Below are 26111 nucleotides of genomic sequence, written 5' to 3'. Positions count from 1 at the left end.
GGAAAATTGTGTAACTTTTTATTATATATAAAAATTAAACATTTATTTGCTAAATAAGGGCCCTTTCACATCAGCGTTCCTTTCCACTGAGGGGTTCCGTCGGGTTAATCCCTCAACGGAGAGTTCAATGGTGAGGGAAACGGAAGCGAAGATTTCAGTTTGCCTTTCCGTTGAGGGGTTAACCTGACGGAAACCTCCGACAGAAGCCCTCAGTGGAAAGGAACGCTGATGTGAACACAGCCTTAGCTATGATTCAAAAAGAATGCAACTATCTCTCACATAGACGTTACCTCTTAAGAATGTTCTCTGTGGTTAACCACTGTACGTAGATTTTACTGGGAGATACAACATGGCTGATGAAGACATCAAGCTCTTTCCGATCAAAGAGAGATATGCTATCCATGCAGTTTCCCACAGAGTCAGGTAATATGTCTACTACAGGATCCCATACTTCCTTCAGAGGCAAATGATGGTCACCGGAATCTGATGTGCTTAATGGAAAAGAAGAAATAAAATTGTTAATATTTCCTACAGGTCCACTAATGAAAAGACTGCTGATGAAATTGTATAAAGGAGTTAAGACAGAGAATGTCTTGCAATAGTAAAAGGCAGAAATCTGGGAGATTTTGTGGCTGGTATCCTACATTTGCAGACACTCGGAGAACATGTTCTGTACTGGGACTGAATGTCTGGAGATGTAAGATCAATGCCAACAGGAAAATATAAATGAAGAATGTCCTATAAAAAGATAAACTTACCAGGGTATAAAAGAGGCAACATTTTCCTTAACAAGCATGGTGTTCAGGCTGGTCACTTTTCTTGGGTTGACATCAAAAAGCTCAACAGATAGCTTGTTCTCAAGTTGAACACCTACATAAACAAATGACTGAAGGTGAATATAGTGCTGGTCTCTGTGCGGTCAGCTTTCCATTACATTTGACAAAAAGTGTAGTTTGCAGCGCTAATCTTCTATAAAACAAATTGGACTTTTGTTACTCACCATAAAATACTTTTCTCTTCACCTTCATTGGGGGACACAGATGATGACCTTGGGTAAAGCTACTGCCGCTAGTAGGTGAAGACTAAGTAAAAACTAAAAGTGCTAACTCCTCCTACACAGACTATACCTCTCCTGCAGACACTGAGTAAATCAGATAGTACACAAGGCACCATGCACACAACAGTCATTTTGATCCACAATTACAGGCCGTAATTGCGGATCAATATACTGATCCATTCATTTCTATGGCACATGGACACCTTCCCGTATATATTTATGGGATGGTGTCCGGGCCGTAGAAATGATCCACAGAAAAGAAGTCATGTCCTATTTTTTGATTTTACGGACCGTGCTCCCATACTTTAAAATGGGAGCACGGCCCGCAGGTGACTTTCCCCGGCCGTCCGTGCCTGTAACCACGGACTGTGATTACGGCTACGGCCGTGTGCAAGGGGCCTAAGAAGTAGGAGAAACAGAGTAAACATAAGTGGTTACATCACAACAGATCGGAGCATAAGTAGTTGGAGAAACGCCTGAGTGCTTCCACTCTATGAGAGGACTTTGTCAAAGTGGATAGGAATAAACTTGGGAAGAACAAAATTCCTCTGAAAGGAGAAACCCTCACAGCTGAGCTAGAGGGTCCCAGAAAGCAGCTCGTCATTCGGCATTAAAGTCCCATTTGGGAATGGAGACCTCCTCCTCTAAAAAGTCCTTTGGCGGAGGTGTGGGGGAGGCAGAGGATGCTGAAGGGGTGGGGGGAAGGGAGAGACACTTTTGGCCCTATTAAGAGTGGGCAGCCTCCTGGGAGGGATTGGTCGATTAGGCGACCAAGAATGCCCATTATAGATTGGGAGACCTAGTAGTAGAAGTCAGCCAGAGACAAGGATCATGCCCAGTCTGGCTCAGTGAGGACCGAATCAGGAGAAGGCGGTGCCACAAACTGCATTCTCTGAGCCAGGTGGGCATGTCAGATCAAACTGACCACACTGAATTTAGAAATGTAGAACCTGATGTACTGTCGCCTTTTGATTGTGACATTTCGACTAACAGTAGATTAAAGTAGCAAAAGAGGCGCACAGTAGCGGAGCAGGGCTGCCTTTGGGAAAAGGGGGGCAGGCAGGGTGACGCTATGTATGGCAGGAAACAGAGGCGTAAGGCATCTCTGTTCCTCTTTGTCTATTTGGAGGACGGAGTAATAGCGTGATAATGTGTCCCCACCTGAGGACAACAGGGATATCATGTTGTTCATTTCCCACCTAGAAGCGCAATAGAAAAAACAACAACAGCAAGACCTGAATGAAAACAAAGCTAAAATGGATTAGCTCAGTGTCTGCAGGAAAGGTATAGCTAGGAAGAGGAGCTAACACTTTTTTTTTTACTTAGTGTTCGCCCATAGTGGCAGCGGCTATACCCAAGTTCATTATCTGTGTCAACCAATGACACGGACGAGAAGAATAGGAAAACGGACGCAAGCAGGCAAACATAAAAGTCAATGGTATACATCAGGATTCATTTCAGTCAAAGTGGTCACGGCTCTGTTAACAGAAGCAATTACACTAATGTGAACAAAGCCGAATAGCATAATTCAGTTAAAAAGGAAAAAACAAATAATTTCAGACTTTGTTGAATCAGAGCATTTTTTGTGTTATTTACTACATATTATACTATACTTCTTCTCCATGTACCTGTATAATGTTACATTTTCTGAATTATTATTTCTTTTTATAAGAATATGCACTTACAATTTGTAGGGCAATAACATTTAGAGACTGTAAACTCTTGCAAGTAGGGTTACCACCAAATAATATCTAATTGTTTCTTTACAAGTAACCTCTGATTGGCTAACTGCTCCAAAATATGTTGGCGCTATATAAAAGATGACTATTAACCCGTTAGTGACCGCCCCATAGTGTTTTTACGGCGGCCACTAACGGGCTTTATTCCGATGCAATAGCCTTTTTACGTCGCTGCATCGGAATAAACAAACAGAGCAGGGAGCCGTTAAATCTGCCTGCTCTCTGCTGCCAGAGGTAGCTGAGGGCATCCCTGCTCTAACGGGTGAGATCGATATCAGTATCGATCTCACCCGTTTAACCCGTCAGATGCGGCTCTCAATAGCGAGTGCCGCATCTGAGTGGTTTTCCTACTGACACCCGGCGATAAGATCGAAGAGTGTGTGTCTTCTATGGCAGCCGGGGGAACCTAATAAAGGCCCCCAGGTATGCCTGTAGTGTTAGCCTGCTAGGTCATGCCAGAAGCATGGCCTAGCAGATGCCTGTCCGTTTTAGACAGACAGGCATAATACACTGCAATACAGAAGTATTTGAACCATACCAGAAAAAAAATAGAGCATATAGCCAGAATTATATAAGAATATAACAATTTTATTATATAAATATAACATACACTTAAAAACATGTAATTACAAGACTCAGTGCAAACAATGTGGTATTGTAGAGCTCAACATGGAAGTTACTGAATGAAATGTAATGAACTATAGAAAGACTGTACTGACTAACCGCAAAATATATATTCTGGACCACAGTGGGTTCTACCCTGATAGCCCCTAGTACCCTCTAGTATCCCATACACATTATAGACTAGTAGAAGAAGGGAAGAGGCAAAGGTAGGTATCAATACATGCAAACAGTCAGGAAACCGCCTTACCCATTACAGCAAAAGTGTGTCCAAACCAGTGTTGGCTCTGCCACAATGACCCCAACGCGCGTTTCGCTGTGAGTGATTCCTCAGGGGGAATGTGCTCAGTCCAAATCATGTCCGGTCCTTATATAGTGCAGTGATATGTGTATCTAGGTGTACACCATCGCCATAATGAAAATCGGTGCATGCCCGCTGACGCAACCAGAAGCGAGGCATGCCCCACACGCTGGAGCACACATCCGGATTCCTGACGCGTGACGGGAGTTCCGGACATGCGCAACGCGCAAAAGGAGACGAAGGGGGACGTGCATTGCCGCCAGTGACAACAGCTGGCATGCGTACATCATCGTTGGAGATGGATCCAACAGAAATGTGAGTACCAGATGTTCTAATAGGGAGAAATCTATTTTTGACCACCATTTATAGTAATACTCATCATAGTGAAAAAAAAGAGTAGAGACAAGTGTAACATAATATAAAAGAAAAAATGCAAATACAAGTGACAAAATATATTAACACAAGTGAAAAAATATAAATTAACATATATCAAACACATATACATGAAAAGTCTGAAACTAGGAACAGATTGGAAACGAGAGGTCAGGAGATCTAAAAACGAATAAAGGGATGAAGAGTGCAGCCTGAATCTTAGGGAAACTTTATTTTCACTCCAGATAATCATGTCCAGAGCCTTTAATGCAGTGAAATTCAATGTCATGTCGAAGTAGCTTTTAGGAACTTACAGTAGGGCTGGTCGATTAATCAAATTAATTTGATAAATTCGCCCTGGAGTCCTGTGACTATTCTGTTTTTAAATCTCACGGTCGGGCTGAGCTACAAGAGGAAGCTCCGCCCCGCCGCATCGTCACCTGTGACGAAAATGGAGTCGCTCTTTTACCACCGTTGCTCCCCTGCGCTGACGCTGGCCGCCATTCCATCCATTCAGTGAGAAGAGAGGAGACACAAGACGCAACAATGTTGTCTCCTCCCTCCTGTGGCTGCCCGATGTAATGCTCCCCAGTACTGGCACGGCATGCCAGTACTGCATCCGTTAGTCTTCTATTGGCTGGCAGCTTATGAAGTCATATGCTGCCAGCCAATGGCGGGAGGTCATTCAGAAAAGGGATGGGGGGGTGTAAACGGAGATTGGTGCCTAAGACATCGACATCCCGGTCCATATAGGGACAGTAATGTTAGGGGAAGAGAAGGAGTCCCAGGCAGAGAGCCAGAAGCGGCTCTGCTCCGGGACTCAATCTCTGGGGAAGCCTCTGACATCACTGTCCATATATGGACAGTGATGTCAGGAGCAGAGCAGTGTCCCAGGCAGAGTGCTAGTAGCGCTCTGCCCGAGACTTTGGCTCTGGGATTGCCTCTGTCAACACTATTCATATATGGACAGTGACGTCAGGGGCTTCCCCAGAGCCGAAGTACTGGAGCAGAGCCTTTACTAGCGATCTGCCCAGGACTTCAACTCTGCGCCGGACATCACTATCCATATATGGACAGTGATGTCAGGAGCAGAGCAGGAGTCCGAGGTAGAGGGCTAGTAGCGCTCTGCCCGGGACTATAGCTCTGGGGTTGCCCCTGACATCACTGTCCATATATGAACAGTGACGTCAGAAGCACCACCTGAAGCGGAATACCCGGCCAGAGCGTCGGCAATGCCCTAGTTGGGGATCCCATTGTAGAGGGAGCCCCAAAGGCGCTACCTACAGGGAGAGGGGCTGTGTGGCACTACCTGGGAGGGGGAGGGCTGTGTGGCACTACCTGGGAGGGGGAGGGCTGTGTGGCACTACCTGGGAGGGGGAGGGCTGTGTGGCACTACCTGGGAGGGGGGGCTGTGTGGCACTACCTGGGAGGGGGGGCTGTGTGGCACTACCTGGGGGGGGGCTGTGTGGCACTACCTGGGAGGGGGGGGGCTGTGTGGCACTACCTGGGAGGGGGGGGGGGCTGTGTGGCACTACCTGGGAGGGGGGGGGCTGTGTGGCACTACCTGGGAGGGGGTGGCTGTGAGGCACTACCTGGGAGGGGGGGGGGGGGCTGTGAGGCACTACCTGGGAGGGGGGGGGGGCTGTGTGGCACTACCTGGGAGGGGGGGGGGGTGTGGCACTACCTGGGAGGGGGGGGCTGTGTGGCACTACCTGAGGGGGTGGCTGTGTGGCACTACCTGGGAGGGGGGGGGGCGCTGTGTGGCACTACCTGGGAGGGGGGGAGCTGTGTGGCACTACCTGGGAGGGGGGGAGCTGTATGGCACTACCTGGGAGGGGGGGGGGCTGTGTGGCACTACCTGGGAGGGGGGGCTGTGTGGCACTACCTGGGAGTGGGGGGGCTGTGTGGCACTACCTGGGAGTGGGGGGGCTGTGTGGCACTACCTGGGAGTGGGGGGGCTGTGTGGCACTACCTGGGAGTGGGGGGGCTGTGTGGCACTACCTGGGAGGGGGGGGGGCTGTGTGGCACTACCTGGGAGGGGGGGGCTGTGTGGCACTACCTGGGAGGGGGGGGGGGCTGTGTGGCACTACCTGGGAGGGGGGGGGCTGTGTGGCACTACCTGGGAGTGGGGGGGCTGTGTGGCACTACCTGGGAGTGGGGGGGCTGTGTGGCACTACCTGGGAGTGGGGGGGCTGTGTGGCACTACCTGGGAGTGGGGGGGCTGTGTGGCACTACCTGGGAGTGGGGGGGCTGTGTGGCACTACCTGGGAGTGGGGGGGCTGTGTGGCACTACCTGGGGGTGGGGGGCTGTGTGGCACTACCTGGGAGTGGGGGGGCTGTGTGGCACTACCTGGGAGGATGACTGTGTGGCACTACCTGGGAGGATGACTGTGTGGCACTACCTGGGAGGATGACTGTGTGGCACTACCTGGGAGGATGACTGTGTGGCACTACCTGGGAGGATGACTGTGTGGCACTACCTGGGAGGATGACTGTGTGGCACTACCTGGGAGGATGACTGTGTGGCACTACCTGGGAGGATGACTGTGTGGCACTACCTGGGAGGATGACTGTGTGGCACTACCTGGGAGGAGGGGCTATGTGGCAATCCCAGGGAGGGGGGCTGTGTGGCACTACCTACAGTGGGCACTAAATCTGTGGGGGTATAACCTGGGGCCTAACTTCTTTATGGGGGCATAAAATGAAGTTTTCTGCCACTTGACTGCCGCCGTGACCGCATGGCAGAGCCGAACGGAGCCTATGTATTGAAATATAGATGAGCTCGGTGAGGAAATAAATATATATGTGTACAAGATGCCTATTACAAACGGGCAAAGAAATAAAAATTTTCATGGGAGTTCTATAAATTATCTCTTGGTATTTTTTTCACTTTATTTAATAGTAATAGGAAAATCGAGATTCAAATCGAAAATCGCTCATGGGGTTGAAAACAATCAAGATTTTAATTTTTGGACAAAATCGCCCAGGTAAGTAGTGCCTAACTTACAGTATACTGTACATAATGCAATGCCATTACTCAGATGAATACTGTACCTATTGAAGTACATCTCAGATGTTTATAGGAAGTCAGCTCTTCAAACATTCGACATGCCTCTGCGCTCCACCAGGGTCCAGCATCAAGAGGCTGAATATAAGCAAGTCTGCAGCCAATTGCCTATGAATATTGAATAGGAATATGGAATTGGGGTAAAAAGCCGAACTAAATAAAAACACTGCAAAATCTTATTGTTGGCTTGAACAGCCTGCTGGAACAAAGGAAGTTGTTATATAAAGGAGAAAAGAAAAAAAGATAACGAACAACTAAATACAATAGATTGGAATAAAGGCCCATTCATAGAAGACGACTTCATATCAGAAACAATCACCCTTCTGATAATTTATTACTGGGACATAGTTTGTTTCTCGTCATTTGGGTTTGCTTTAAAAGGCTATGTACACTTTTAAAAGTTTTTATGTTAATTTGTTTTTATTAATTCAAAGATTTTTTTTGTGATTTTAAGGACTTTTTGAATTGACTGATCGATACTAGGTAGATATTTGGTGAGAGACACAAAACCTGCTCTCAGCCGAGCTGTCAACTTAGATATTAACGATATTAGCTGGATCCTGTGTCAGAGACACAGGACCGCTCTCAGCCGAGCCGTCCGTTCAGGTGAACTGATGGAATCAACCTAAGAGAGAACAATACAGCGTCTATGTACACAGGATACATAGAAGCTGTATCGTAAAAGTAAGAATATTTTTAATAAGTCAATTCAAAAAGTTCTTAAAATGACCAAAAACATTAAAATGAGTTTAACTAGATGGAGATGAAATTCTAGGTTCTATGTAGCCTGCATGGGGGATTTGGAGATATTCCCAATAAAATCTTGATCTCAGGAGAAACACTAGAGGCTAAACTGATACATTGTGTTAATCCTAGTGCAGGGCTTGAGAATTGGCGGTACCTGACACAGGGATTCCGCCTTTGGTATCAGGACCTGCACTGGTCATAACACAGTGTATTGGATTTGCCTAAATAATTTTTTTTAAGTACGGATTTGCAAATAGTACTCTATAACATTTTGTAGGTTTAAATATCGGCATAAATGTGACCTCGTTACTTTATATGGAAGGCGTAATGTTTTAATTTTAGAGTGTTTTTCTCAGCATTAATAAGAATTACCTTGCGTGGTAATGTCATGAATTCATCCTTTAAACTTCTCAAACCTGCAACATTAACCTTGGCAACATTGCCAAAGTCAACGTACACAATGACAGCTTCTCGATCATTAGGAACAGCTGGAAAAAGAAAAGGAATATAAAGTTCTGTACAGAAAGGAGAAAAGGTAACACCAACAATCTATGCCCTGCGCCGAATAGTCTAGAACTACATTGGGAATTAATATAATTTGAAAATACACTAAGAGTTTGTTAAAGAGAACCCATCACTATGAGACCTTTTTACAATTATACCTAATAGAGTGCCAAATGAGGGCCTGAAAATAAAGCTTCCCGTTGTGTAGTCACATGATGTCTGTCAGTATTGCTGATTGGCTGAGAATGATCACGTGGTACGGTCTGATTCCAAAGAGGAGTCATAGACAGGACCACACTATCCTCATCCAATTAACAGCACTGGCATAAATAACATGATACCTTCTGAGACTACAGAAGAACTAGGATCTGTTTAAAGGGGTTGTCTGGGCATGGGATGTTTTTTTTTTATACTTATGACCTATCTACAGGATGGGTCGTCAGTATATGATCGGTGGAGGTCCGACACCTGGACCCTGCACCTATCACCTGGTTTGACTGCCTCCGGGCACCGAATGTTATGCAGTGGCCGGTGTCGGAAGCACTGAATAGGAGCAGAGCTGCAGTACGGCTGATGTACTGTGACCGGAGCCTTCTGCTTCTGGCACGGATATCCGTTGCCCGGAGACAGTCGGAACAGCTGATCTGTGCAGGGTGCGCTGGTCGGTGCATGGGTCGGACCCCCACCCATCGGAAACTGATGACCTAATCTGTGAATAGGGCATTCGTATGAAAAACCGCCCCGTGCCCAGACATCCCCTTTAACTTTCAGAGGGATGTAATTGTACCCATTAGTATAACTCTAATAGGGTATGATACTGATATCTCCTGCATTGGTTATACTTGGATATTTGTTTTTACCTGCAGTCCTGTGAAAAACTACTCATAACAATTTAGCGGTGCTAACTCGGCTTTGCTACATCTGTCACATGTATATTTGTCAAATAAAAATCATATCAAGGTAACCTTACCCATTATTTCTGCTCTGTACCATTGATCATCTTCAGTATCATATTTAGCAACGCAAGCTTGGCCCACCACTGGACACAGAATTTGCCAGTCATCCGCGCGTTTGCTATTGTACACGTCTTGAATCTTGTCCAGAATTTTTGCATAATCTGATACATCTATCTAAAGTTGGTTAAGATGAGATATAAAAACAATCAAATGACAACAAAACGAAGAAGACGAGGTGCACGTAACTTCAAAACCGTTGCCGCTACAGAGTCATATGCAAAATATTTAAGTCACTAAATTAAGATATGATTGAAATTTAAAAAACTTACCACATGGATATAAAAATCTGATGGATCATTTATATGGCAAACAAGGACAACAACTTCAGTAATGTTATCGGGTAATATTGGATCTTTGTAATGAGTGACAGCAGTGTTGCTTAGTACAGGAGAAACATTTGAGGGAAACCTGGAAAATGTTTAACAAGTTTAAAAACAGCAAACAATGAGCAACTCTGATATGCAATATATCTCTAGGAACCAGATTTATTATTTTACACAATTTAGGATCAATCATAGGGATCAGTGTTTCATCTTAAACCTGGGAGGTTGTATAGTGTCACAGCAGGATTCCATCTAGCCCCCTTGCCAGCGATGTACTCAGCTCCCGCAATCCGATCTCTGCTGTCAGGAAGCTACATATGAGCAACCTATTGCCGGCTGCTATATGTTGCTCACGGAATCGGTCACTGTTCAGAGAATTAAGCAATAGAAGCAAACGGCACAGTTATTATTTGTAGAGATGGAGCTTAAAGGAGTCGTCCACTACCGGACGACTGATGATCTACCTACGTGATAGGTCATCAGTATATGATCGGTGGGGACACCCAGATCCTGCACCGATCAGCCGCCCTGGCTGTCTCCGGGCACCGGACGTCCATGCCAGAAGTAGATGGCTCCGGACATGGAATAGGAGCAGAGCTGCAGTTCGGCAGCACAGCCGATACGCAATGTACGGAGCCAACTGCTTCCGGCTCCGTACATTGCATACTGTGCAATGACATCCAGCGCCTGCAGGCAGCCGAAGCAGTTGATTGTTGCAGGGTCCGGGTGTCGGACCCGCACCGCTGATATACTGATAATCAGTTGTCAGGTAGTGGACAACCCCTTTAATGCTTTCTGACAGCATCCAGCTCTAACTATTTAGCATCGGGAGTTAAATGCAGATAGAAAACAAAAAGCTGGTCCCCAGCTGGTCTTGTGGTAAAGTTGTGAAAAGAGTCTATATTTCTTCAAATACCTGGTAATAGAACCTGGAAGTCCTGGGATTGGCTTATCTAATTTAATCAATCAGGTGTGATGGCTTTTTAAAAAGTCTGCAACTCTTTTTTGGGAAGGGATCTGGTGCTATGAGACTATAAAGGCAGTCAGCTAAATTCATATCAGGTCTTATGGACGGCATTGTTTTTTGTATATGGTGGCAGGTATTAGGCCTGTACTGTCAGTTAGGAACCATTCTAGTATAGTGAGAGCTGGAGAGACATAGGTTATTCTTTTGCGTGTTTTTGTTGTATACCTGCCATCACAACCTGGCTGAGGTCAGTTGTACCAAAACTCTGCTGTGTGGACTGAAACTTGTGGACTGCTACAGAGTGCCCGTCTACCCCAATAGACCACCATTCCACTACCGATCCCCCTACAATATACACATACATATATGCTATACTCTAATCAATCCATTTACAGGTGATTTGGGCATCAGAGCAGGACAATTGTAGTGAAGTAAACTGGAAAGTAGGGTGGTTGTCACAGAGCCAGGTAGCACTTTGCAAAAGTCATTCACTCACTACATTAGAAAATGATAATTATTAACTATGCAAGAACTCAGCAAAGAGCACCAGGAATAAAACCACAGAGATTCTGAGTTTCTTAACAAAAGCCACTCACATACAGAAGATTTAATGCATTGATGCAAAGATTGTATAAAATACTCACTTTGCCAACTCTAAGAAAACCAGGGCATCGCGAAGAGACACCGGCATGTCACTACTGATCTTTTCAATGGGTTTTTTCAAGTCGACAATCAGCTTATTGTGTTCTTCCCTGAAGACTTTCATTAGTGCACACTTATTGCTAACCATTTTTAAAACGTGATCAGTGATTTTCTTAGACCATAGCCCATCCTATAAAATAAAAAAATCTTCATTTAAAATCTAAAAAAAAATAATATAAACTCAAATTGACTGTTCTCATTTTTATTTTATTCTAAAAAATAGAGATTATAACGTGGTTGTTACCACAATTAACCTGCTTAGAACTGCTTTACTGCATTGGAAAATTAAACTTAAAAAAATCTGATAAATTTCCTTACGGCAATGCACGTGTTGCAATTGTAGCAGATTTTTAGTGTGGATTTTGCACTTAAAATCTGCCTCAGATAACAGTACAAAGCAAGAGAAGGAGTTTTTTTTCTAAATCTCAATTTACATGCTTTGTGAAAAAAATAAATCTGAATGTTGAAGCTGAAAGGGTATACTATGAATTTTCAAATGTTATAATCCACAGCATGTTCTATACATCAGATGTGATTTCGCCTCAGATTTGTAAGCCATCTCCTCAGCATAAATTTTGAGCCATGTGTGAGCCCTGTTCAGACAGTTTTTTTTTGCAGGCAGAAAAATCTGCCTGTAAAATCAGCTGCGGTTTACTTGAAGTAGTTTTGCAGTTTTTTTTTTCACCTCTTCCTTCAATAGGGAAAGGGGAAAAACGAGAGGGGCTTTTGGCATTAAAAGCGTCCAAAAATGCTGTGGCCGTTTGCGGCATTTTTTCCCCGTCTCCCATTGATTCCAATAGGGTTTTTTAGGCGGAAAACGCCTCAAGATTGGTCATGTCGCTTCTTTTTCCCGTGTGTGCTTTTTTTCTGCTCGCGGGGGGAAAAAAAACGCCTCCACCTCCCATTGAAATCAATGGGAGGCAATTGTGGAAATTTTTTGCGGCAAAAAACGTGTATAAAAACGCAGAGTGAACAGGGCCTAATATTGCCAACCTGTAAGAAAAAAATATCTGCCATACTTAACATTAAGATTCCGCTCTGGTCCCATACTGCAAGGCCTGTGTATACATAAGGCATCTTCTATATAATGTCCCGTGGTTGCAGCATCCTAATCCCTGCTGCGGGCATGGTATGTGCCTAAACATTACCAAAGCCTGCAGATATTTTTTTTGAGGTTGATTTGTTCAAATCTTGGAAACTCCAATCTCTACTTAAAGAGGCTCTGTCACCAGATTTTGCAACCCCTATCTGCTATTGCAGCAGATCGGCGCTGCAATGTAGATTACAGTAACGTTTTTTGTTTTTTTTTAAACGAGCATTTTTGGCCAAGTTATGACCATTTTTATATTTATGCAAATGAGGCTTTCTTATGTACAACTGGGCGTGTTTAAAGTTATTTACAAGTGGGCGTGTATTGTGTGTAACATCTGGGCGTTTTTACTTCTTTTACTACCTGGGCGTTGTGAATAGAAGTGTATGATGCTGACGAATCAGCATCATCCACTTCTCTTCAGAACACCCAGCTTCTGGCAGTGCAGACACACAGCGTGTTCTCCAGAGATCACGCTGTGATGTCACTTCCTGCCCCAGGTCCTGCATCGTGTCGGACGAGCGAGGACACATCGGCACCAGAGGCTACAGTTGATTCTGCAGCATCATACACTTCTATTCACAACGCCCAGCTAGTAAAAGAAGTAAACACGCCCAGATGTAACGAACACAATACACGCACAGTTGTACTTTAGAAAGCCTCATTTGCATAAATATAAAAATGGTCATAACTTGGCCAAAAATGCTTGTTTTTTAAAAAAAAACAAAAAACGTTACTCTTATCTCCATTGCAGCGCCGATCTGCTGCAATAGGAAATAGGGGTTGCAAAATCTGGTGACAGAGCCTCTTTAAAGGGATTTTCACGTCAGAGACATTTATGACATATCCACAGGATAAGTAATAAATGTCAGATAGATGCAGGTCCCACCTGTGGGACCTGCACCTATCACAAGAGCGGGGCCCCCTAATCCCCGTTCTACCGCTCTGTGTTGTGGCTGAACCGTGTTTTTTCAGACCATCAATTACGCAAACAGAGTAGATCTCTGAGCTACGCTGTTTCCGTAACTCCAATAGTAGCGAATGGCAGTTACGGAAGCAGCGTAGCATGCGAGGTACGCAGTTTCTGTAACTACCATTCAGTTCTATGGGACTAACGGAAACCGCGTAACTCAGCGAACTAAGTTGTTTCCGTAATTCATGGTCGGAAATCACACTATTCAGCCACAACACAGAACGGTATAATGGGATTTAGGGGGTCCTGTTCTAGTGTTAGGACCCAGAGGTGGAACCTGCATCTATCTGACATTTATGACATATCCACAGGGTATGTCATAAATGTCTCTGATGGGAAAACCCCTTTAAGCTGGTAATGCATTAAAGATTTTAGAAGGACATTTTCATGCATGGTTGGTCTGTGAAGGTTTACGTTCTGGACGATATGTTAAAACAATAAATTGATAATCAAAATTTGCCTTGATCAGTGGGCTGGTCCGGGCTTCTATTGATTTGATGCCGATCTGTTTAGCATGACTACTTTATAAAACTGCACAAAATAACTCAACACGGCAGATCAACTTTTCCACAGATATCTGTCTTTGGCCTTTCCGGTCACAAAGAGACTCGCTAAAAAAAGTCTAAATTTACATTTTCGGTCGAGGAAAATCTCTAGTGTATGGTCAGCTTTAGGCAGCTAAAGCAGAATTATTCTGACACAGAAAAAAGCTAATGAATAGGATATTCTGTTAGAAAACAAATAAATTAAATCTGAACTCACTGGACTTTGTGGAACAATGTCCAACGAGCAATTAACAGCAAAGGGTGGCATGAATCTTAAGCTTTCTTCATCAGCTGAAGTCAGTTTTGTTAAGATTTCATGCAAGGCATCAATTTTTCTTTCATAAATCACCATTGGGTCACGGTTCGTGAGATAGCCTCCTGAAAACCTTCAAAAACAAACAATAGAAACAAGCATTAATAAACACTAAAATCACTTATTATGTAAAAATACTTTGCAGAGATGTAAGCTCCTTTAAGACCATGTTAACATATGGAGTATTCTGTCTGGATTTCCGTGCAGATTCCACATCTAAAAAAGTAGAAAATCTGCAGCAATTCCACCGGCCACACTATGGAAAATAATCTGCAAAAGGCGATTTTGTTTTCTAGGAGGAGCTAAGTGACACTACGTGTGCTTAGTGTCAGCCTCCTAGTGTCAACAGCACCTTCGAGGTGTCTAGCTACCAAAGGTGGGACAGTATGAATATGTATTGGTCTGTGTAGATCTGTTCTCCGGGTGGCTTGAGGCATGGCCAGTAACGGGGGCCACAGCAAAAGTTACAGGTAAAACTGCTCTCAGAAGTATTATGTAGATATGGGGTGCCTGAAACAATAGAAAGCGATATAGGAACTCAATTTACTGGAGAGGTGCTCCAAGAAACATTGCAGACTCTGGACAGAGAGCAGACGTTTCACACCCCTGATCCCCAGAGCAGTGGGAAGGCCGAAAAGCTGAATGGGACTATGAAGTTAAAAATCCAGAAGGCCATTGCGGAAACCCATAAACCATGGACTGAGTGCCTGCCCATTGCACTCTACTCAGCAAGGCATACCCCACAAAAGAGAACTGGATTAAGTCCCTTTGAAATACTGTTTGGACAGGACTCTACACAACTAGTCCAAATCTTGCACTCTGACCTCACTAGTTACGTGGGAGCCTTGCAAAAAAGCTCAGAGATGCATAAATGTTTTCAATTACAAATCCTGACTGAATAGAAGGAGGACATGGTCTACAGCCAGGGGACTGGGTGTGTCGAAAGAGACACGTCCGTAAAGCACTAGAGCCTAGCTTTGACGGCCCATACCAAGTCCAACTCACAACTTCTACATCCGTCAAGATGGAATGAAGGACAACTTTGATTCACACCAGTCACTGCAAAAAAGTCTTCATTCCCGACAGTCGACCGTGGTTCTCTTCAAGCTCAAGCTGACCATCTTCTCTGTCATCTCTACCTATGGTCTAAATGATGTGCTAAAAAAAGAGTTTTATTCCGTTGGCCTTGCAGTCCCATCTTTTTTCCCTAGTGCATAACCCTAATTCTTCTCGAGTTGTTCCTCTTGTAGCAGCAGCATGGGCGTCGGATCCCTGACTGTTTAACCGTGCAAGACATTCAAAGAGGGAAGCGGTATTGTCCTAATTGCGAAACCTGTAATTCCTTAAATCTTCAGGAGTGTACAGTATGTAAGGTTGTAAAACCACCTGTTACTAGACATGTATACTGAATGCCAATTGAACGGTGAATGGCACGTGGTGCCCTGATTCAGTGGATCTGATCAGAATGTAGCCGATAATTGTGCATTCGATTATTACATGACTAAGCAAGTTTATGTTCAAAAGGAGGGAATTGTCCAAAAAAATGTTTTAATATTGCTTAATAATATGTGAACACAAATTGCTGACAGGAAGAATTGTTGTGGACAGCTGCAAATTAAATGGCTTGCAGAAAAGAATGGATGTTTTGTTTAAATTAAGTCTCGAGACATATGGTAATTGACCTAAATGACCTTTGTTATCTACTCTTAGAACCTAAGGCTAAAGATACAGTCTAAGACAAGATTGGACATTCCTGGATTATACCATATGTGTAAATGTATGTGTGAATGAGTGCAATCCCTACTCTTGTATTGTTAAAGGCATGGTGTTGCCCGAAAAACATGTTTGTTTTTTTTTTATTAAACATTTAGTGTGTGGGTGATTAAACATTGTTCAAATTTTTTTTATTTTTTTCACGAGTCAGGAAATATTATAAATTATTTCTAATTTATAATACTACCCATTTTTGGTCACTAGATGGAGCTATTTCCCAAAATTGCAGCATTGCAAAATTGGGTTAAAAGCTCTCGCTCTAGTGAGCTCTCAGCATCCCCCCTCCTTTATCCTGGCTAGTGCCGGGATAAACGAGGGGTTTGAACGGTGTAACCTCCTACACTGTGTGTCGCCATTTTTTGAGCTAAGACACAGCGTAGTAGGTTTACATACAGTAGTAAACACACACAAACACGAACATACATTGAAATCTCTTACCTGCTCCTGCCGCCGCGGCTCCCTCCGGCCCGTCCGCTCCGTTTGCTGCCGCTGGTCCAAGTGCACAAATCCGGAAGCCGCGACCGGAAGTAGTAATATTACTGTCCGGCCGCGACTTCCGGTCCACAGGAAAATGGCGCCGGACGGCGCCAATTTCGAATTGGACTGTGTGGGAGCGGCGCATGCGCAGTTCCCACACAGACGCCGTACACGGAAGTCAATGGGACGGGAGCCGTTCGCAGTCCCTATGGGACTGTGGCTGCCGTATTCCATGTCTGTATGTGTCGTTAATCGACACAGACAGAAATGGAACAAAAAATGGCAGCCCCCATAGGGAAGAAAAAGTGTAAAAATAAGAAAAAGTAAAACACAAACACACAAATGAATATAAACGTTTTTAATAAAGCACTAACATCTTTAACATATAAAAAAATAATTTGTGATGACACTGTTCCTTTAAATAAAGGTACCTCTGGCCACTCCTGCCAGAGACTCATTTGAATACCAACGCTGCATGGCTAGCTTGTCTCTCCCGGTCGGTCTCTCTCTCACCTCAAAAGAGTCTGTATTAATCAATTTGGAACTTATAGACAACTGCAGGTTCAGTCCTATGTTTTAAGGGACAAAGTAAATTCTGCAGTGACACCTGAAGCACAAAGTCCAGGAAGCCTTCTGGGACCGCTCTAATAGATTGAGCCTCAATCGTTAAAAGAGGCAGTTCTAACCCTGAAACATCAACATTGGCTAACCGTATTCAACAAGAGATGGTAGCATTAGAGGCTGGCAGGCCTTTGGGACAACAAATAGAGTCTATATGTCAGAAGGAGGTAAATCAGTAAGCAAGACAAGTAATTTCCAAACCACATCCCGGTTGTGGAGAGAGCACTCCCTAGGATGACATGGAGATAAACAGAATGAGGGGAGAATGATGTACTCGTTCAGGTGGAAAAAGTAGACCACCTATACTAGAAAGAATGGAACCGAGAATCAGGAAGGGAAACCTACCTGACAGGGCTGCCAGTTCAGAGACTATCTGGATAGAGGTAACTGCCACAAGAAAAATAATGTTACAGGAGAGAAGACAGAGATTTCCCACAGTGATTCAGAAGTAGCAGACTGCAAAGCTCCGAAGACCAAGTTTAGTTTCCATGCCTGTATGGGGGAATTGCATGGACCACACCCTACAAAAAAAAGGTACTAAATTCTGACTCCGAGACTCGTTTATAGAGTTACAGAATCCCCTGTAGGAAATTAGGAATCCTAGATAAGGAGAAACGCAAAAGGATCAAATCCTCTTGCCTCGAACCATTGGAAGTAGGACTTCCAAATCTGGTGGTATATCCGCATAGATAATGGTAACTTGGCCTTCAGCATGGTTGAAATAACCCCCTTAGAAAAACCACAGGCACTCAAAACAGTGGCTTCAATAGAGGTAAGCCACAGAAGTGGCATTGTCTGTCTAGACAACCCATCTAAGTTCAGACAGTAGGGTCATTAAATGTTGGAGAGACAGGAACACCTCCGCTCCAGAATTTAAATAGGAAGGTAGGACTCCTGCCGAGACCACAGATCCTGGGCTGTAAAGTTTTCCCTTCATCCATGAAAACTTGTGTCCCTAAAGAGGACGCTCAAATAAAGAGGAAGGGAAGAGCGACCCTGGAGGCTGGTTGGGGAAGATCGACCCTGGAGGCTGGTTGGGGAAGAGAACCATCATTGGAGAGATGACGAGCCACCAAGGGAAGGCGGATCAGGCAATCCCAGAAATCCGGGGTCGTTCAAACGAAAGAGAATCGCCCTTTAAGGAGGGCGGGTGTGAAACTAGAACGGTCTCGATTGAGCAGGGATGGATAGCCCTTCTGAAGAATCCTGAGCCCTTGTCTTAGGGAAGATAATTTTTTTCTGCACACACTTGCTAAATCTATATTAAAAGACATGCCGTTAAGGATTTCCTAGTGGCTGCAACTGCAGACAAGCACTTAAACCAGGGCATCCTGCACATAGCGACCAGAGAGATGAATAGAGAGCTAAGGAAGGAGCTATTAACCTGGCCGCATCAAGTACTTCCATGTGTGATAGAGTTGGTGATCAAGTTCCGTCAGTTTCTCAGGTGGGGGAGCCAGAAACTATACCATGACAAAGCGGTCTGGCCCATTCACTGGGCCTCTACTCACCCAAGTAGAGGCGAAAACTGGTCTCAGAGCCGGAAGACTTAGCAAAGTATTCAAGCTTGCGGTCACAATGATCCTGGAGGTATTAGAAGTGGTGTTTTAAGTCAGGTGAGAGATTAGTGGGTCTACAGCTGGAGGTTGTCGATTTGTTAAACAACTCTTCTGGGAAAGGAAACATCACTTACAGATTTCGGGTCCTATTACATGGCCCGACAGCTCGTCGATTGGCGCTCGTTTGCTCCTTTTACTACGATCGCGCGTCCTCATACATTTCTATTATGTCGGCAGCACATCTCCCTGTTTACAAGTGAGATGTGCTGCCGACAACAATAATATTATATGCTTCCTAAACGATACGATCATGCGATGAACGAATGTTTGCTCGTTCATCGGCTGATTGTTGTCCTCTTTACAAAGGGCAATGATCAGGAACAAGCATTCATATAAATGCGTGTTTTCCCGATAATTGGCGAGTGTAAAAGGGCCTTTACCTTGAAGGTTCCCAGTATGTTTCGAAAAAAAAATACTGTAACATTTCAAATGGATGAAACATACCTTGCTGCAACAAAGGTCTCTGAACCACCATAATCAAGTAAGAAGAGTGTTAAACGCGTAATATCTTCGATCTTATACCTTGTTGGGCCACAAGGTTTTAGAATGCATTTACTTTCCAGAGGAATCAACTCGGTGATGCTTCCACGACACCATTTATTACATCGAATACTTCTGAAAGCGATGATTTCTCCTAAAAAGAGTACAACAAAATACAATATTTCTCAGATGTTTTTCTTTAAACTTTGCACAAACATTGAGCAAGCAATGAAAGTGGAGGATTTCATCTGTGAAGCCTGCAGGATTGTGAACATAGCTCTAGACTATAAAGCAGAATCAGTACAAGATAAATATAGCAATTTATTTAGAGGTATTTAATCCCTTAACGACCAGGCCTATTTTGCTCTAATGACCAAGAACTGTTTTTAATTTTCTCAGTCATAACTTTTTTATTTTTTCGCAGACAAAGCCGTTCGAAGGCTTGTTTTATGCTGGGCGAGTTGTATTTTTCAATTCTATCATTTTTGGGTGCATATAATATATTGATTAAAAATTCTTACAAATTTTTGCGAAAAGGAATTAACAAAAAAAACAAACAAAAAGATAATAGCTATTCCAGCAATATTTTTCACGTTTTAAATTTAAGGAGTTCACTTTGCGCGGTGCAAATAACAGGTTACCTTTATACCTATGCATTGGTACGATTACGGCAATACCAAATATGTATAGGTATTTTAATGTTTTACTACATTTGCACAATAAAAAACGTTATTAAAAAATACAAATCTTTGTTTTTTGCTTCGTCGCATTCAAAGAGTCGTAACTTTTTTTTAACTTTTCCATCAATGTGGTCATACATGGGCTTGTTTTTTGTAGGACAAGTTGTATTTCTCGCTGGTACTATTTTGGACTTCATGGGATGGGACTTAATTAGGGATGGGACTTAATTAGCTAGCTCCGATTAACCCCATAGATGGAGCGATCGATGGCGATCGCTGCATCTTAGAGGTTGCTAGCAGATCGGCAGCTCTGCCATGCAATCAGCGTTGCTGACTGCTGCTATGGCAACAGGAGGCCTAGCAATGGCCTCCTGCTCTGCCATTACGGAAGCTGATTAGGCCTCGTCGAGAGGCTAAGCCTAATCGGCTTGCTATTAGTGAATGACTGACAGATCTAATACATTGCACTACATATATAGTGCAACGTATTACAAAAAACAAAAATCACAGTTAGGCTATTGTCAAAAATATTTTAATTATCTTTATATGTGTGAACATATATTGCTTTTGTGAAGGTGATTAGAATATGTTTAAAAGATAACACTTTGCACGGACTCCATCTTGTATGGTAGGCGTCCATTTTGGATCATTGGAATCTATCTTTTGGCCTGAAGGAGCCATCTTGAGGTTAATAAGTAAAAAGTAAATGTCAGCAGATGTCCTGAAGCAATTCTATGTTATGTGTTCTTGAATTGAATGTTTTATTACTCTTTTAAGGAGCAGATCAAATAGCCTTGGCCGAATGGACAATGACTGTTTACCAGAGGGAGGGGATTCAGCCTTGGAAGAAGCCCTCCGTTTAATTAATTTAAACTTATCTGCAGTCTCCATTTTCTAGTGAGATAAGAAGTAGAGACAAATTAAAGGGAATGTGTTGTTAGCAAAAAATGGATTTTTGTTTTTAGTTAAAACAATTAGTGTGTAGTTGATTAAACATTGTTCTAATTTATTTTATTTTTTTCACGAGTCAGGAAATATTATAAATTAGATTCTAATTTATAATATTTCCCAGCGCTGGTCACTAGATGGATCAATTCCCAAAATTGCAGCATTGCATGTGGTAAAGCAACCACATTGCTTTATGCTGCAAAATTGGGAAAAACTCACTCGCTCTAGTGAGCTCTCAGAATCCCCCCTCCTTATCCTGGCTAGTGCCGGGAGAAACGAGGGGATTGAACTGTCAAACCTCCTACACTGTGTGTCGCCATTTTTTGCGCTAACACACAGTGTAGTAGGTTTACATACAGTAGTAAACACACACTGAAACACGAACATACATAGAAATCACTTACCTGCTCCAGTCGCCGCCGCTCCCTCCGGTCCGTCCGCTGCTCCATGTGCACAAGTCCGGAAGCCGCGACCGGAAGTAGTAATCTTACTGTCCGGCCGCGACTTCCGGTCCACAGGAAAATGGCGCCGGACGGCGCGCAGTTCAACTTGGACTTGGCATGCGCCGTTCCCACACAGACGGCGTACACCATAGTGGATGGAACGGGCCCCGTTCGCATTCACCATGGGACTGGGGCTGCCGTATTCCATGTCTGTATGTGTCGTTAATCGACACATACAGAAATGGAGTAAAAAATGGCAGCCCCCATAGGGAAGAAAAAGTGTAAAAATAAAAAAAAGTAAAACACAAACACACAAATATAAAAGTTTTTAATAAAAGACTAAAATCAAACTGATATTAAAAAAAAAAAAATTTGTGACACTATTCCTTTAACTTGTGTATCTGAAATGTGTGTCCTTCCCATGGGACAAGGTTCAGGCCACCTGGGGCTTGGAGGGTGAAGAATTATTATAATGCATTGAAATAATTCTTATTGGCTGAATTAGAGTCATTATCATATTGTAGCTGATTGGCTGAAACCAAAGCCTACACCTTTCCTGTCATTATACCATATGTGGAGTTTTGGGATATTACCATATATAGAATGTTTATGTTTGTAAGTATGAGGTTACCACCTACTCTCATTTTCCTATAAAGATGGATCCGCCCCCTAGGGCAGAGATCTTTGAACACTGAAGCTGCTTGTCATGGTCTCTCCGGCCGGCCTCTCTCAGATCCACCATTGAGAGAGCATTCACTAATTTGGAGCTCATAGACAAATGCAGATAATGTCCAACGTTAACGGACATACTAAATTCTGCAGCGACACTATGTTCACACAGAGTATTTTGCAGGAGGAATATCTGCCTCAAAATTCCGTTTGGAAGTTTGAGGCAGATTTTCCTTTCCCAGCACGCAGATTTTCGCGCCGTTTTTCGCCCGCGGCCATTGAGCGCTGCGGGCATAAAACACAGCGAAATACGCTTTCTCTGCCTCCTATTGTAGTCAATGGGAGGTCAGAGGTGGAAACGCCCGAAGATAGGGCATGTCGCTTCTTTTTCCCGCAAGGCAGTTTTACTGCTCGCGGGAAAAAGACGCCGACGCCTCCCATTGAAATCAATGGGAGGCGTTTTCGGGCCGTTTTTGCGACGCGGTTTCCGCATCAAAAACTCGGCAAAATACTCCGTGTGAACATAGCCTTAGACCTTCAAGTCCCCTAGTGGGACTTAAAAAAAAAAAAAAAAGTTTTAAAACAAATAAAAAAGTTTCAAGTAATAAAAATACAATCGCTATTTTCACTTATAAGTCCTTTATTATTGGAAAACACAAATAAACCATACATATTTGGTATCACCGCGACCATAAAGGCGTGAGCTATAAAAATATTATTTTATTTACTCCACACGGTGAACAGCGAAAAAAAAACTATATCAGAATTTCTTTTTTTTGGTCACTTGCCCTACAAATATTGGAATAAAAAGTGATCAAAAAGTCGCATGTAACCAAAAATGGCACCTATAAAAACTATAGCTCGTCTCGCAAAACAAAAAGCCCTCATACAGCTCTGTCGATGAAAAAATGTAAAAAGTTATGGTTCTCACAACATGTCGACAGAAAAAACATTCCTTTTACAAAAGTAATTTTATTGTGCAAAAAGTTGTAAAACATAAAAAAAGTGCTAGAAATTAGGTATCGGACTGACCCGCAGAATAAAATTAACATATCATTTATAATGCATGGTGAACACTGTATAACAAAAACTAAAAAACTATGCCAGAATTTCAGCTTTTTGGTTACCTTGCCTCCCAAAAAAAATAGGATAAAAAGTGATCAAATAGTCGCAAGTACCCCAAAATTATACAATTAAAAACTATAGCACGTCCCACAAAAAAACAGCTCTCATACCACTACATCTATGAAAAAATGAAATTAGTTAAGGCTTCCCACAAATCAGGAAATGAAAAATATCCAGTTGTGTCGACCCGAGGGGAACATTTCTTCTGTTTCAAGAGGCAAATTATCAAGGTCTTAAAATTAGGGTACCAGGAAGGGGAGGGCCCAAACATATCTGCTGGAAGCGAGGGTGCCCGTATTATACCAGGACAACACTTTCCCGGCAAAATCCCCAAACTGCAAAGGTTCGGAGTGTGGACCTAAAGGGGGATAAGGAAGGACATTTATCAGTGCGACACCTTCCTGTGCAGAAAGGATTGACCACAGCGTAACAAATATGTATGGATTATTTTACTGTTTTTTTTTAACCCAATTATTATACCACCTGACTATGCCCCTGATATACTCTGCCCGGCTTACGTGTACCCCCACATTATAAACGGAAACACCAGCAAAACTCAAACAAAAACTACTACCAAGCAAATCCACGCTCCAAAAGCCAAATGGTGCTCCCTCCTTTCTGAACCATATAGCGTGCCCAAACAGCTGTTTACTTCCACATATATGGCATCGCCATACCCAGGAAAACCCTTTTAACCATTTTTGGAGGTGTCTCTCTAGTGGCACAAGCTGGGCACGACATATTTGCCACTGAAATGGCATATCTAGGGGAACATTTTCATTTTTACTTTGCACCATGTGCAGCGCAATCATTTATGGGAAAGACCTGTGGGGTGAAAATGCTCACTACGCCCCTTAATAAATGCCTTGAGGGGTGCCGTTTCCAAAATGGGGCACTTCTCAGGGGTTTCTTTTATTATTTCACATCAGAGCCCTGCAATTGTGAACCAATACTTTGTAAATCACAAAATTAGGCCTCAATTTTACATGGTACGCTTTCACTCCTGAGCCCTGTCGATAGTTCAGGCAAAAGAATAGGGCCACATGTAGGGTGTTTCTAAAACCAGGAAACACAGCATAATAATTAGAGAGCTGTCTTGTTATGGTGGCACAAGCTGGGCACCACATATTGGCATATCTGTGGAAAAAATCCCATTTTCACTCTGCAACATCGAGTGCACACTAATTTCTGCAAAACACCTGCGGGTTAATATGCTCACTACACCCCTAAGTGAATATCTTGAGGGGTGTAGTTTCCAAAATGTGGTCACTTCTGGGGGGTTTCCACTGTTTTGGTCCCACAGGGGCTTTGCAAATGCAACATAGCGACCAGAAACCAATCCAGCAAAATCTGCACTCCAAAAGCAGATCCTTCCTTTCTGAGCCCTACCGTGTGCCCAAACAGCAGTTTATGACCACATATGGGGTATTGCCGTACTTGGGAGAAATTGCTTTACAAATGTTGGTTCTTTTTTTCCTTTATTTAAGAAAATGAAAAATTTCGAGCTAAAGCTAAGTCTTATTGAAGAAAAGGGATTGTTTTTCCATTTTAAATTTTTTATTAATTTTTTCAGAAATACAGAATAAAGAAATAAGAACAACAGAAAAAAAAATATATAACAGACCTTATCCACATTAGGTCCACGCAGGAACCTCCAAACCCATAAAACACTTATGGTAATAGCCTATTTTGGACCACTTGTCCCATGACATTATATAAAAAGATGAATGTAAAGTGACCCAACAACCCCATGTCTCCTCCATTAAACAGCTATGAAAATATGTAGATATATTATATTGGAGCCTTATGTTGTCCAATTAATCCCTTAACATTAGTGGTCCTGAGGGGAAGGTGTCCCTCCCCAAGATAATGCCAATCACAATATATAAATATTCCCCTTCCTCTTGTGAAGGAGGATTAGCAATCCCCATCTTGCTCTGCATATTATTATATTCCATTTACATGTCAAAGAGTTACATCAATACCACTGAAATTACCTATACAATACATCATATCATACATTAAATGAACATATGGTAATACCCGTGGCATGAGACTAGTAACCTAATTTAAGGACTCTAAGTATTAGTACCTTGTCCCATTTCTTCAAGTGACCTTTGAAATAAGAGGGAGCAAATGAGCTCCTTGTGCAGAAGTGGACAGGTACCTGATCCATGGTTCCCCATTATGTAAGGACGTGAGGAAGTCTATGAGATCTCAGAGCATACATGCGTTCCATGGTATAGGAAACATTAACCTGGTTGATCAATTCTGAAATGGAGTACTGATTGGGTAATTTCCAGTATTTAGCTAAAAGTAAACGTGTCGCTATAATAATGTGGCTGGACACCACTTGAGAGGAGCTCGGGATATTGTGCATATTGAGAAAACATAAGGCCAGTGCCGGATCCGGTGTAACCATACAGGACGAAATTTGGGAAATGATATCGAATACCTGTTTCCAGAACGCATAGACTTCCGGACATTGCCACCACATGTGAAAGTACGACCCTTTGCAACCACACCCCTTCCAACAAACCTCCGGGTAAGAGTTGTCAGATTTCGCAAAATTTAAAGGTGTTAAGTACCAGCGTAACAACAGTTTTTGGGAAGCTTCCCAATGTTTAACTCCCTTAGAAATTTTTTTGGGCCATGCAAAGGCTTTCTGCCATTCCATCAGAGAAAAGGAAGAGTTAAAATCTTCCTCCCATTTAGCGCAATAAGAAGGTATGTTGGGAAGGAGGTGTTCGCACAGATTTCCATAAAATTTCGAGATACCCTGTTTCCTACTTTCAGGATCAAAATATTGCTGGCGGGCCATGGAGGGGAATACTGAAGCGCTGACGTCTAAAGACGTGAATAAGTGTCTTATACATAAATATTTGTAGAAGTCTCTATTGGAGATACCATAAGTCTTCACTAATTCTGTAAAGGCTAGT

General features: G+C 43.2%; 1 protein-coding gene across 7 annotated transcripts in view; it reads right to left on the bottom strand.

Annotated features, from left to right (window-relative positions):
- Positions 1 to 26111, bottom strand: part of RNF17 (ring finger protein 17) — a 318008-nt gene that overhangs the window by 135918 nt on the left and 155979 nt on the right. For all 7 annotated transcript variants that reach the window (XM_075851603.1, XM_075851604.1, XM_075851605.1 and 4 more), the window contains 9 exons: positions 19272 to 19461; positions 14242 to 14410; positions 11359 to 11546; positions 9694 to 9832; positions 9379 to 9538; positions 8277 to 8392; positions 7145 to 7265; positions 759 to 870; positions 291 to 491 (listed from right to left, as the gene is read on the bottom strand). In XM_075851603.1, the coding sequence (XP_075707718.1) occupies positions 291 to 491; positions 759 to 870; positions 7145 to 7265; positions 8277 to 8392; positions 9379 to 9538; positions 9694 to 9832; positions 11359 to 11546; positions 14242 to 14410; positions 19272 to 19461 (1396 nt within the window). The remainder of the gene's footprint in view (positions 1 to 290; positions 492 to 758; positions 871 to 7144; positions 7266 to 8276; positions 8393 to 9378; positions 9539 to 9693; positions 9833 to 11358; positions 11547 to 14241; positions 14411 to 19271; positions 19462 to 26111) is intronic.

This window comes from Rhinoderma darwinii, chromosome 2 (genome assembly GCF_050947455.1).
Source record: "Rhinoderma darwinii isolate aRhiDar2 chromosome 2, aRhiDar2.hap1, whole genome shotgun sequence".
NCBI lineage: Eukaryota > Metazoa > Chordata > Amphibia > Anura > Rhinodermatidae > Rhinoderma > Rhinoderma darwinii.
Note: the sequence above shows the minus strand (reverse complement) of the source record. Positions and strands in the feature narration are given on the sequence as shown.